This window comes from Engystomops pustulosus, chromosome 1, assembly GCF_040894005.1.
Source record: "Engystomops pustulosus chromosome 1, aEngPut4.maternal, whole genome shotgun sequence".
Lineage (NCBI taxonomy): Eukaryota > Metazoa > Chordata > Amphibia > Anura > Leptodactylidae > Engystomops > Engystomops pustulosus.
This window is the reverse complement of record NC_092411.1, coordinates 168527139-168542226: the sequence shown is the minus strand read 5'-3', so window position 1 is coordinate 168542226 and position 15088 is coordinate 168527139. Positions and strand designations below refer to the sequence as shown.

General features: G+C 44.2%; 1 protein-coding gene across 1 annotated transcript in view; it reads left to right on the top strand.

Moving 5' to 3' along the window:
• LOC140066410 (PDZ domain-containing protein GIPC3-like) overlaps positions 1–14573 on the top strand; it is a 123972-nt gene extending 109399 nt beyond the window's left edge. Inside the window, exon 4 of the mRNA XM_072113837.1 lies at positions 14314–14573. Coding sequence (XP_071969938.1) covers positions 14314–14456 — 143 coding nt within the window. The 3' untranslated portion in view covers positions 14457–14573. The remainder of the gene's footprint in view (positions 1–14313) is intronic.
• The last annotated feature ends 515 nt before the right edge of the window (positions 14574–15088 follow it).

Genomic DNA, 15088 nt, shown 5'->3' with positions numbered 1-15088 from the left:
CTCTTCCAGGGCCCCAGGACTCTGCCAAAGTTCTCGGCATCGAATTTGGCCAGGGGGATTACCCCATGCAAAACTGGGACGGCAGGCTTAAGATCGCCGCTCAGAAGGTGGACCAGTGGAAGGGTTGGTCTTTGACCCTCAGAGAAAGGGTTAATCTGATCAAAACCTACCTGCTCCCGTTACTGATTTATCTGGGCAGTGTGTGCATGGTGCCAGAACCCCTCTGGACTCGGGTCTACAGTCTGTTCTTCCAGCTGTTATGGGGGAATAGGCTGAACCTAATAAAGAGGGAGGTTACTTACCGCACGAGGAGACAAGGAGGGTTGTGTATGGTCAACCCTGTGGTGTTCCTAGTGAATACCTTTCTTAAGATCAATGTAGCAAACCTCTGGAAAGAGAGGGCTCCTCCGTGGGTATACTCCAGCAGGGGATGGTTTCGGCCTTTCTTCCAGGAATGGGAGACAGGAGGACAAGTGAAGGATCTCCGCACACCGCATGGGCATCTTCCGACTTACGCTACCCCGGTTCTGAAGGTGATTCGCCGGTGGGGTCTGGGAATGTGGGAGATCAGGACCATGTCGAGGAAAATCCTTGACAAAAGGGTTCTGTTGACCCATTTCCAGAAGCCTCTGGCCCTCAGGGATTGCCCAAGTCGGGATCTGGGGGTGGGTTTGAGTTTATTGAATTCCATCAGGATCCCCTTGAAGTTTTGGGACGTGACTTGGCGCTGCTTCCATGGAAAGCTGTGTGTGAGGGACAATCTGAAGTGTAGGAGCTCTGAGGAAAGGGGTTGTCCCCGGGAGGAGTGCGGTGGCCTGCTGGAGAGCATGGACCACTTCCTGCTTCAGTGCCCCTTTAACACAGAGGTGTACAACCGGGTGGGCGCTTCCATCCATTGGCCCGGGTTGGCCGGTCTCTCCTATGCGGAGTGGGCCTATGGAGCATTCAGAGGCCTGGGTGGCCGGGACCGCTGCACGTTATTCCTAGTTAGTCTAGTGGTCAGGTACCACACGTGGAACGCACGGTGTTTAGTATCGACGCAGCGTAAAATCCTCCCGGTGGATGAGGTGGTTAGGAACATTCTGGGTGACCTGGTGAAGGTGCGCTCTCTGGAGTATGAGAGGCTGGGCACGGGGAGGGCCTCTCTCCTTTGGAGGGGGTTCTCCTTTAGTGTCCCTTAGTCTGTCATCTCCTCTCCTGGTGTTGGGCTGATGGTGCACTGTAGATTTTTGTTTTGTGTTCTGAGCATGTAGTGATGTAGGGGCTTGCAAGGCGCCGAACCTGGGCTTTATATGGTTTGTATTTATGTTGTTTAGACTTTATTTGTATTCTGTTTTCTTTGTTATGTTGTAAATACTGTATATATTGTATATATTGTATATAGTGGGGTTTGGGACATAGTGTTAGGTTGGGAGGGGGGTGATGGTGGTGGGACTTATGGACTTATGAACTGACCTTGGACACTGGTCTGGACTACTTAACGCAAACTTTGGACGTTAGACCAGTGTCTGGGGGGAAGGGGAGGGTGCGGGCGAGGGATCTAGTTTAGTGTAGTGTTATGTGTTATGTGTATTTTGTATTATGTGTTTGTTATTATATATTTATAAAAAAAAAAAATGGGTGTGGGGTGGTTTGTTATTAGAGGGTGTGGGGTTGGTTTATGTATATTTATAGTCATTTATGTTTATTTGTGGGTGTGGCTTGTCTTATTGTTTATTGGTTTGGTTGAGGGTGTGACAATCGGTTGGGTGGGGGTTGTGGTATTTGGTGTTTACACATTTCGGTGTATTTTAAATTATTGTTTTTGCTAGGAGTGAATGTGGCTGGACCAGCAGGTAAGATATTGTATATATTTTGTATATATTATATATTATGTTTGGTTTGTATTGTTATGTTTTTTATTTTTATATAAAATAAAAGATCTACAGTATGTCTGCGCTCCAGTAGTCCCTGATTGAAGGCTTCTTTACTATCCCCATAAGGAGTATTATGCCCCAATACATGTGCATCTCTACTGCATTGACAGGGGTCCACCTGTAGGGTTGTGCATAAAATGAAGTGGGGTTTTGGGCAATATGCTGTGCAGCGTAGAGATTTGTCTGAAATATAATAACATTCAGCAGCTCCTCATAAAAAAAAAAAAACTTAAAAAAGTCCACAGCTCTGAGCCCTGCCATGTCAAAATTAATTCCAGGATGGCCCAAAAAGTCAGGGACCTGAGGGGTATAATTATCTGGGGCTACCCATGTGGGGTCAGTGGAAGCCCCAGACGCTTCTCCTGCTAAAGTCCCAGGCACTTCTCCTGCAGAAGTCCCAGGCACTTCTCCTGCAGAAGTCCCAGGCACTTCTCCTGCAGAAGTCCCAGGCACTTCTCCTGCAGAAGTCCCAGGCACTTCTCCTGCAGAAGTCCCAGGCACTTCTCCTGCAGAAGTCCCAGGCACTTCTCCTGCAGAAGTCCCAGGCACTTCTCCTGCAGAAGTCCCAGGCACTTCTCCTGCAGAAGTCCCAGGCACTTCTCCTGCAGAAGTCCCAGGCACTTCTCCTGCAGAAGTCCCAGGCACTTCTCCTGCAGAAGTCCCAGGCACTTCTCCTGCAGAAGCCCCAGGCACTTCTCCTGCAGAAGTCCCAGGCACTTCTCCTGCAGAAGTCCCAGGCACTTCTCCTGCAGAAGTCCCAGGCACTTCTCCTGCAGAAGTCCCAGGCACTTCTCCTGCAGAAGTCCCAGGCACTTCTCCTGCAGAAGTCCCAGGCACTTCTCCTGCAGAAGTCCCAGGCACTTCTCCTGCAGAAGTCCCAGGCACTTCTCCTGCAGAAGTCCCAGGCACTTCTCCTGCAGAAGTCCCAGGCACTTCTCCTGCAGAAGTCCCAGGCACTTCTCCTGCAGAAGTCCCAGGCACTTCTCCTGCAGAAGTCCCAGGCACTTCTCCTGCAGAAGTCCCAGGCACTTCTCCTGCAGAAGTCCCAGGCACTTCTCCTGCAGAAGTCCCAGGCACTTCAATCGCAGAAGACCCTGGAACCCTACGGCGCCTTCTTGGGGGTCCTTCCAGGTCACTGGAAGATGAGCAGGAGGATGAGGATAGGTAAAAGGGGACATCATCCCCACTAGCTGACTTGGTGTCAGAGGCAAGCATGTTATATACCTCCAACACGGTGTACGTCTTCTGAGACATTGCACACAAAAAAAATAGAGAACGTACACTAGAAATATTAGATAATGCACACCAAACCACACGGACAAGCCGCACAGATGGCACACACAAAAAATATTGCACACTAAACTACATGGACAAGCTTCACAGATAGCACACAAAAAAAAAAGATAATGCACACCAAACTACACGGACAAGCCGCACAGATAGCACACAAAAAAAAAAAAGATAATGCACACCAAACTACATGGACAAGCCGCACAGATAGCACACAAAAAAAAAAAGATAATGCACACCAAACTACACGGACAAGCCGCACAGATGGCACACAAAAAAAATAATGTGCACTAAACTACACGGACAAGCCGCACAGATAGCACACAAAAAAAAAGCTAATGCACACCAAACTACACGGACAAGCCGCACAGATGGCACACACAAAAAAAAATGCGCACCAAACTACATGGACAAGCCGCACAGATAGCAAACAAAAATAAAATAAAAATAAAGCACACCAAACCACACGGACCAGCCGCACAGATAGCACACACAAAAAATAGCTAAGTGCACCCAAATACGGGTACACCTACGGCGCTCTGGAAAAAAATATTACCAGGCACCGAAAAAAAACCTATGTACAATGCAGAACAACGCTAACACAGCGCACTGAAAAGTGCGTTTGGGTTCAGAAGGGACAGACAGGGAAAAACGGAAGACACATGGGATCACACAAGGCGAACACACAGGACACAGAAAAAAACAGATAGGGATAGGGATTTGTAGGGAACAATAGGGATCAGATAGGGATCAGAACAGTAATTATAGTGTAAAAGTGTATTTTGGTGCACACAGTAACGCTCTTTCCTCTCTCCAGCGATACCAAACCAAAATGGTGCCGCTGGAGGAAGAGGAAGGAGCTAAAAATCACTGCAATTGGCCAGCCAGGTTTGACTGGCCAATCGCGGCGATCGGGACCGATTTGATTGGTCGGGTGACGTAGACAGGAACTCCTCCTGCCTATGTCACCCAAGTCCCATCCCGATATCACAAAGTCTCGCGATGTGGTGACATTTTTAAAATCCTATGCACTCGCGCAGTAGCTGTACTGTGCTGAGCGCTAATAGTGGGAAGCAGCGCAGTACAGCTATGGCGCGGAGCGCTAAGGGGTTAAAAGCAGGTATAAAGAGCAATAAAGGTCAAAACATGAATAAGATCTCACAGACATAACAAAGGCAAATGATAAGTGAGGAACAGACCCTATGACAGTGATGGCAAACCTTTTAGAGACCGGGTGCCCAAACTTCAACCAAAACCTACTTATTTACCATTGAGTGCCAACTTGACAATTTAAACAGTAACTTATTGCTCTCTTTTGTTCCACAACAGTCAATCGTATCAGCTCCCTGAGGACACCAATACAGTTGAAAGCAGGAAGGCAAATTCAGACATCATTGTAGCTTCTCTCTAAGGTCTCTCTGTACAGGAAGAATCGTGGGGCCAGTATTAGGACCTCCAAAAATATTTTGGGCCTGTTCACACCTTCTTACTCCTCTTGCAGTTCCAATCAGTCAAGGATACGTCACTTTAAAAGAGCTACATCTAAATTGTCTAGGACTGCAGGTAGATTTAAGTCCTGTCTGGTGAACTTTGTCCTGGGACGACAGCCTGGGTGCCCACAGAAAGGTCCCCGAGTGCCACCTCTGGTACCCGTGCCATAGGTTCGCCATCACTGCCCTATGATATAGTTACCATACCAGATACGCAGGCACACACTGTGCAACCCCAACACATGTTTTGCAAGTAGCTTTCTCAAGGGCCCATTAATCCTGTGGCGTATTAGCTCCACCTTCCTCCCACTATGCGCATCCCAAACTCCTTCCATGTATCTTTCATAAAGCTAGTCATCACGTACCGCTTCTCTTGGCAAGTTCCTTCTCCTGCGGCTTACTCCACCAATGTCTTCGAGGTAAGTGAGGTTCTGGACATGAAGACAGTGAGAGGTAAGCGATTCTTCCTTGTTGACTGGAAGGGATTCAGGCCTGAGGAGAGGTCTTGGGAGCCCAAGGACAATATCTTGGACTGTGGCATTCCACAAAGATTCCTGCAGACCAAGAAGGGGCCTGACCTGACCTCCTGCCTGCCAACTACGATTCTTCTATACGACCGCTTTGCGGTAGGCTCTGGTGAAAACCAGGTGCCACTTAGACTCCGCTCCCGGGTGACGGCTTGTGTCATCGTCCGTGGTGGTCCAGTGGGTCCACTACCCCTGGTGCCTGACAGGCAGTAGTGTGCTATCTCAACAGCCTACCAATTTCTATCTAAGGTTTTTAAATATGCTATTAAAACAAGCATAAGTAATATGGTAGATCCCAACATGATTGGGCGTCAAACTGGCTTCATCAGAGGAATGGTCTATAATAAATTTTGGCATGCTAACATCCCTACTCCTCTGATCATCACTAGTAGGTATATTGATTCGGCGTCAAACTGGCTTCATCAGAGGAATGGTCTATAATAAATGTTGGCGTGCTAACATCCCTACTCCTCTGATCATCACTAGTAGGTATATTGTTGCCAAAATCTCATTGGCTGACATGCCCTCAGATGCGATAACCAATGGATAATGGCACATGTCACCAGTGGCGTGTGTGTTCAGAAGATGCCTGTGGGCTTGGAATTGTTTCTCACAAGTGCGAGGAATAAATACGCGCATGCATGGGGACAGAGGTTGCTTTTAAAACATAACACTCTCATTCTACCTTGATTGGTAATATTGCTCTGGTAACAGGGTTATGATACTGTTGTGGGTCAAACCACAATAGTGAAAGTAAACAAGAGATTAGCTGAGTGTCCATAAGCTGAAGTAATAATTGCTCTGTTAACCTCAAGCCAACTCTGTCTGAGATATAATTAAATATTAAATAGCCACTCCATTGTCACAGTAGAAACATAATATCAATAATCTGATTAATAAAATTGATGTAAACTCCTCTGAGGAGAAGAATATATATCTACCCTCCTCTGTTAGATACATTTTCATTTATCAGTGTTGACCAAAGTGCAAGCGGTGCACCGCTCTTATCGCACAGATACACTATGGGGCTCATTTACTAAAGGTTGCAGACCACACTTTCCTCAGATTTTCCATCTTTTTCGTCGATTGCACGGCTTGGACAGGTATTTAACAGGTTTCTGTGCTGACATGGTGTTGAACGTGATCAGTTTTTGGCGCATCTGCGCTTGCTTCCATGCAACAATAATTGGGGGTTGTGCCAGCAGACAATCCGACTGATTCAGACTGAGAACGGGATTTGATTTTAAATTGTGTTGCAAGACAATGCACTTAAATGCACCATGAAGAACAAGGTGAACTTTGTCAGACCTGAGCGGGGAAGCGACACATGCACGAACTCCACCGGAGAGATAAGTTGAATGTATGTGTGTGTGTATGTATGTATGTCCGCTAAAGGAATCTGTAGCGTTACATTTACAAAAAATTGCACTTCATAGTGATGGTATTTAGTATCCAATTCCCTGTACTGGGGACTGGTAAAAAATTCCAAATGCAGTAAAATTGGTTTTGTGACAAAAAAATTGCCTTTGTGACATATTCTTGTGGGTTTGGATTTTACAGCTTCCACTGTGCACCCCAAACGGCATGTCTACTTTTTTCTGTGGGTCAGTACGAACACAGGGATAATATATTTACATAGGTTTAATAATTTTTGTATACATTTACAAAAATTAAAACCTCCTGTACTAAAAAAAAAAGTCATTTTGCCATCTTCTGGTGCAAATTTTTTGGGCGCTTTTTCATACTTTGGTGTACGGAGTAATTGTTTGTGATATGAGATGCGCTTTCAGTGCTACCATTTTGAGGACTGTACACCCATTTGACCACTTTTCATAACATTTTATTACATGTTGCAAAATGGCAAAAAAGTGGCATTGTGGTTGTTGTGGGGTGGATGCACAGGTGGATTTGGGATCACCCATATGACAACTGTCCATGGCCACGTATACACTTGCCTCTGTCCACAGCACTCATCACCTGCACAATGCAGCCAGTGATGCAGCATAACACCCGATTACATTGTACATAGAGTGCTTACTGTGGGGTTGTGCAGGTGATGAGCACTTCAGAAACAGGCAATGTGGCCACAGACAGCTGTCATACAGGAGGATTTGGGACACAAGTATGTATAGTTGGTTTAGTGTCACCTACCAGGACCTCTGTAAGTGTGCACATGTGTGGGAGCAGCTCCTGACCTGTATCTCTGTGTGTGAGCAGCCCCAGCAGCTCCTGACCCCTTATCTCTGCTTTGCTGCTGGCGGCTCTGTTCTGTGAGCTGCCTCACTCCGTTCTCTTCACACTGTTTCCCGGGCTGAAGAGGAGGAGGGGCGGGCACTGATCTTGTCTCACTAAGGCATCACTAGTGAGAGCAGAGGCGATCAGCTTCATCCTGCAATGGACAGAGCCGGAGCTCCGACTTTAATGAGACTAGGGAGATGGTACGCGTGCCTGCAGAGAGGGCTCTGCGTGCCCTCTCTGGCACACGTGCCATAGGTTCGCCACCGCTGCTATAGGCAATGAGTATACGACAACTTATGTGTGAGGTAAGCTGGATAAGGATACAGATATAGGGGGAGATTTATCAGAAATGTCTGAGGTAAAACTGTTCCAGTTGCCCATGGAAACCAATCAGAGATCAGTTGTAATTTTATAAATATCTGTGGGAAAATGAAACTTGAGCTCTGATTGGTTTCCATGGGCAACTAGAGCAGTTCTGCTATTAGACACTTCTAATAAATCTCCCCATAGACAAAGTGACAGGCGGAAACATAGACAGTCACTGGAATGAGAGTGTCAGAGACGGGCTGTCACTGATGGTAGAAGATAAATATGAAAGATGATAGATTTATAGATGTATAAATATAAAGTAGATTATATATGAATAGATCATAGATGATAGAAGATAGATATGAGAGAGATATAAATAGGAGATAGATAGGAAGATAGAAGATATAGAGATAAATAGTCCACAAGTCCACAAAAGTTCACAAGCTGTGGGCCCCTTTGGGATGGGGGCCTATCCCCAGCATATGAAGATTAGCTCAGAGACACAGAGACACAGTGCTCAGAGGCACTTCCTGACAGCAAGCAGCATACAGAGACTTACTCTACAAGCTACAGACAGATAAGGACTTTATAGCAGAGCTGACTGTGTTTTATTGATTAGGTGAGGGGGCAGAGCTGAAAGTGTCATTGTGTTTTATATCATTCTCATGGATATAATCTTCTCTCATCTATGATCTGTCTCATCTTTTCTATGTGTCAGATACTAGTAGAATGTTCGTAAGCTAAGTAAAAGTGTTTCACACAGAATCTAATAGTACTGGCGATTCATAAAAACACACACCACACTCTGGAAATTTACACTGACCATTACTGAGTGATTGAAACTAAAACAGCAATAAAGCTGAATAAAATGATAAAGTAAGGGGGTTTAAATTAATGAACTTATATAGCAGTGACAGTAAAAGCGTCTTGGCCAATTATGCAGACATATCAGAACTACTGCATAAAGTATACGCCGTCTGTGCACATTTTCAGTGTTTACAGCTTGCTGCTGCTTGTCTGCAATTCAGAAGAACTTTCACCTCCCCATCCACCCCCTAATATGTCATTTTGTAAGCCCCACCCTTCCCTTTAAATTATCCAGTTTGTTTATACTATGAGCAAAGAAACTGCGGTACATGTAACAAAGATATATAGGAAAAGTAGTTTTACATCAGAAGAGCTATTAATTTGTAAAATAAAAACTTTACAGTTGCTCTTTAATGGTCCAGTCCGGGTTTTTCAGTTCTTTTGGCCAAATTCCTCAAACGTAAATTTTAGAGATGGGCAAATTTGTTGAAATTCGGTTCAACCCGATTTGCTGAATGTTTCAATTAGACCCCAATCGAATCATGATACATCACGTTAAAAAACAGGTATTTCCTGGCTGCAGAGAGCCTGTATGGTGTTGTAGAATGTTGTGCCATGCTTAAATATGCATATGAAGCGCGGTCTTCAAACAATGCTGTGTTTTAGTATGACACGCACATGACAGCCGCCGCTCTTAGAATCGCTTCACTCTTCAATTCCATGGGCACTTACAGAGGCCAACTTCACCAAATAAGCGAAGCGGGAACGCAGCCTGACAAGGTAACGTCTGTGCCAGCTCGAAAGGACTGAGCTGAGGGCCAAGATCCCACTATAACATCAAAGAGTGCACTCTTTTTACACTGACATCAGATGATTCCATAGACTACTACAGAACCTGTTCTGTTAAATGCATATACATGTAGAAAACCCCCTAAAGAGTGGAGAGGGTGTTGGCAGTAATTTTGCATTGACGTCACTGATCATTTTGCCCTTCATTTCATCCCTCAGTGTCTGCTTTCAATCGGTCAATGCATCAGTATTGCTAGATCCAAAACAGAGATGACCAGTAAATGGTATATTTGCATGTCCTCTGTGTTCTGTATCCGCTCCTGCTTTTGGCTATCAATCCTGAGGCTTTTCATACCTTCTGACAGATGAAATGAAGGGGAAAACCAAACATAGTGGCAACGTCATAGAGTGGTGGAGGGTGAAAACAGCATGATGGAAATCACAGGGTGTTCTAGGGAGACAGCGGTCAGTTGGCAGCAGCAAGTGTAGGCTGTAAAATGTAGGCTGCAGAGGCTGCACAATGACAAATTATGAAGGTGGTGGAAACATGGTAGGCCACAGAGTGGCACAATGACAGAGTGTGGAGGTGGTGGACAATTTCAGTCCCTGGTGGGAGGGAGATGGAGCAACTGGCAGCAGATGTGTGGCATCAGGCGGGTGGCAGCATCAGAATAGTGGCTGAGGCAGGTAGTTAGAATCCAGACTCAACGTTTGGGGGAGGCGTTATGGCTGATCTAATCTGATACATAAGGCATTGGTGTGTTGAAATCCTGGCGATCGATGCCTGATTCATTTTGACAAAGGTCAGTCTCTCCACATTACTTGGGGTAACGATGGCCCCCGTCGCACTGAACACCCACTCTGATGCCACACTACTGGCCAGACAGGACAGCTTCTCTACCGCAAACACCAAAAGTTTCAGCCACACTTCAAGTTTGGCTGCCCAGTAGTTCAGGGGATCCTCTACCTGGGGTGGTAACGTCCTGTCAGGTAGGCCACCACCTGCTGGTGTAGGGTACGCTCCATGTCCTGCTGATGGTACTGGTGGCGGCTATCCTCCTTGTTAAGGGGGTGAAGGAAGTTGCTCATTAAGGACTCCAGACTTAAGCTGCTGCTGATGGAGCTGCTACTGCTCCTGCCCCCCCATCTTGCCACAGCAGCTCTGGCAGTAATACGTGAGCGATCACTGCCAGGAATCTCCTGGTCAGACCTGATAGAGAATGGACAATGGTGCAAAAAGGCAGCAGCCAACTGTCATTTCAGTATTTCTCTATAGTATGTCAGTTGTTCCACCCCTTTTTGACCAGTTTCGAGGGTCCAAGAGGATAGAGAGCCAAAACTCATCCATATGCCGGATGTTGACTAATCGGCTTTCACTAGTTAAGCAAAGTAGCATGCTATGGGCCAACTGCGCAAGTGACTCTGAGGAACTCCTGGCCTCCATCTCCACTGCATACTACCACGGTGCTTCTGGGTCATCTGCCTCATCTTCTACCTCCTCTGGATGCAACTTCTCTCAACTGAGTGTAAAAACTACTGATTTCACCAGACTTTGCTTGTGTTTCAATGTCCTCCTCCTCCTCCAATTTCTGCCCGCATATTCTACATATACACATGCTCGGCTCCTCTGGTTTCTTAACAAAAAACTGCCATACTGCCAGGATTTTACTGCCAACACTCTGCACTGAGTGACTACAAACGCCGCTGCTTCGCTTAGCCCCTGTGCCACTGCTTACTTGGACCTGTGAAGCGGAGTTTGTACCCCGCGGCTGTTTGGCTCCTGTCCTTGCACTGCTGCCACCCTGCTGACTCACAACCACAGAAGCGACTTGCTGCCTGCTTCACTGCCTGACATGCAGGCCGACACCATCTTCTCCTTCATCGATTTGTGTTTCCCTATAACTGCTATTCTCCTTAACGGTCTCAGTATGCACATCCTACTTGCAAGTGCAACATAACCTCACGTGCCACTCTCCACATCTCTACTTTCCTGCCTACTGCACGAAGCAGCGGATGTCTGCCCCACCACTTCACTGCCAAGCAACTGCTGACTGTCCATGGTCATGCCAACAAAGGGTTATATCGGTCCATGGCCATGCCAACTAAGGGTTGTATCTGATGAAACCACAGACTCTTGGCTGTGGTTGTCAGATGTCATCTGGGAGGAAGTGGATCATCACTCTCACAGAGTCACCCCTGCCTTGATGTCCTCTTGCTGTGCTGCGACCTGTGCCTGCTCCACCTGCCACCTCCCTGTCTGTCATATTGGTTGACACGGATTCACTTTATCTACCAAAAAAACTTGAAATTTGGAGTACACAGAAGCACAAGAACTGACACATAGGAGCAGAAATCACTCCAGAAACTATGTGGATTTTACACAGATTTCTTCCTATTCACTTCAGCAACAAAAAAGAACTGCTATTTGGGGTATACAGATCCCCCAAAACAGACACCCTGGGATTGGAGCAGAAATCACTCCAGAAACTATGTGGATTTTACACAGATTTCTTCCTATTCACTTCAGCTACAAAAAGAACTGCTATTTGGGGTATACAGATCCCCAAAAACAGACACCCTGGAATGTGAGCAGCAAACACTACAGAAACTATGTGGATTTTGCACAGATCTCTTCCTATTCACTTCAGCAACAAAAAAGAACTGCAATCTGGGGTATACAGATCCCCAAAATGAACACCCTGGGATACGAGCAGAAATCACTAAAGAAAATATGTGGATTTTACACAGATTTCTTCCTATTTACTTCAGCAACAAAAAAGAACTGCTTTTGGGGTATACAGATCTCCCCAAAATGGACACCCTGGGATACATGCAGAAATCACTACAGAAACTATGTGGATTTTACACAGAATTCTTCCTATTCACTTCAGTTACAAAAAAAGAACTGCTATTTGGGAAATACAGATCCTCAAAATGGACACCCTGGGATTGGAGAAGAAATCACTACAGAAAGTATGTGGATTTTGCACAGAATTCTTCCTATTCACTTCAGTTACAAAAAAGAACTGCTATTTGGGAAATACAGATCCTCAAAACGGACACCCTAGGATAGGAGCAGAAATCACTACATAAACTATGTGGATTTTACACAGAATTCTTCCTATTCACTTCAGCAACAAAAAAGAACTGCTATTTTGTGTACAACAGATCCCCAAAAACAAACGCTCTGAGATAGGAGCAGAAATCACTACAGAAAGTTTGTGAATCTTACACAGAATTCTTCCTATTCGCTTCAGCAACAAAGAGAACTGCTATTTGGGGTATCCAGATTCCCCTAAATTGACACCATGGGATACGAGCAGATATCACTCCAGAAACTATGTGGATTTTACACAGATTTCTTCCTTTTCACTTTAGCTACAAAAAAGAACTGCTATTTAGGGTATACATACCCCCAAAATGGACACCCTTGGATACATGCAGAAATCAGTACAGGTGGTCCCCTACTTAAGAACACCCGACCCATAGTTACAAACGGACCTCTGGATATTGTTAACTTACTGTACTTTAGCCTTAGGCTACAATAAACAGCTATAAAAGTTATCAAAGATGTCTGCAATGAAGCTTTATTGATAATCCTGGTTCTTATGACAACCCAACATTTTTAAAATCTAACTGTCACAGAGACCAAAAAATTTCTGACTGGGGTTACAATGATAAAATATACAGTTCCAACTTACATACAAATTCAACTTGAGAACAAACCTGCAGAACCTATCTTGTACGTAACCCGAGGCCTGTCTGTACAGAATATATGTGAATTTTACACATTTTTCTTCCTATTCACTTCAGCAAATAAAAATAACTGCTATTTGGGGTATACAGATCCTCCTAAACAGACACCCTGGTATTGGAGCAGAAATCACTACAGAAAGTATGTGGATTTTACACAGAATTCTTTCTATTCACTTCAGCAACAAAAAAGAACTGCTATTTGGGGTATACAGATTCCCCAAAATGGACACCCTGGGATACGAGCAGAAATCACTACAGAAACTATGTGGATTTTACACAGATTTCTTCCTATTCACTTCAGTAACACAAAAGAACTGCAATTTGGGGTATACAGATACCCGAAAATGGACACCCTGGGATTGGAGCAGAAATCACTACAGAAAGTATGTGGATTTTACACTGAATTCTTCCTATTCACTTCAGCAACAAAAAAAGAACTGCTATTTGGGGTATACCGATCCCCAAAACAGACACCCTTGGAGCAAAAATCACTACAGCACAAGTAGCTGGACGCTACAGGCAGCACATGCAGTGTGAAATGCCGAGATTGAAAATGGCAGGCTGTTTTTATAGGGCTGTGTGACATCACATAAGCCTGATGGTCGCTGATTGGCTTACAGGTCTGCACATGTAGTCCTTTTTCCTTCCCAGAGTTGTCGCGCACATTTTAGTAATGAAGGAGGAAAAAAAACTTTGTTACCACGAATCACCGTAAACTTCGGATTCGTGACTAATCGAATTTTCCCTGAAATTTGGAGTGAAATCCACTTCGTTAGAATCGATTCTCCCATTTCTACTGAATTTCATCAAATCTCATTACAATAGATATGGCCATTCCTGTTTTGGTTCAGCCTCATGACGCAAACATATTGCCAACCCACCCCTTCCTGAGATGTCCTGAGTAAGTATTTATAAACATACCATACACATTTTATAAAAAATATGTCACCTGGAGAAATTGTTCCAAATGGAAAATATAACATCTTCAAGGATGTACTGGAGTAGAAATTTATAACAGTGGGTCATTTTTACAAATTAAATGATTGTATCCAGTTTATTAATGTGTCCTGGAAATTCTTGATATAATCCTGATGAAATCTTTAAATGCATTTGAAGTTGCATAACACCGATTAACTACTTTTTGTAAAATATGTAATTATGCTGATAGTTGTATTATTCATTTTGTTCCAGCTACTACTCTTGTGGAAGCGGCAAAGGAGAAGACAACTCCTGAGGAATTTGGCGAAGAACTAGACAATCTGCTTGGAGAATTTGCTTTTCCTGCTGAGTTTATATTGGGAGTTTGGGAAGCCATACAACCGATAAACAAGTGATCTTAATTACCTGTAGATTTGTACTCTGCAGCAAAAATGTTTCTAAAAGAACACATTTTGGTTTTAAGGCAATGTTTCAAGGAAATCTAATAGCCACAGGTTTATAATATCATTGTGTAGGAGACTTTCTAGACATATATTTCCTGTATCAAAGATATTTGACATTTTAAAGAAAATGCTATTTCATTATTATGCATGTTTGCTTCCTACAGCACAAGAATGTGAAAGGGAAAAAAATGGAGAATAATGGGGCTCTAAAGGGGCGCTATACCAAATTAGTATGGGTACGGAGTCTCATATAATACACTCATGGAAAAAATTGTAAATTTTGTTTATTGTATTAAATCATATAAAAAAAGTTAAAATGTCCTATAACGCATTTCGGGTCTCACTGAACCCTTTTTCAAATACTGGATGTAACATATAAAAATATAAGTACCCTAAAAAAGAACAAATGAAGGACAACGGCAATAAATTCATACAGAATATGTAAAGTGCCAAGTGCTTTGATGTCTAGAATCTATACTTTTATCGGCATACAAATCAAGAAAAAGAGCAATAAATACTTCCTACAGAATATGTAAAGTGTCAAGTGCTTTGATGGCTAGAATTCATACTCTACCAGCATAAAA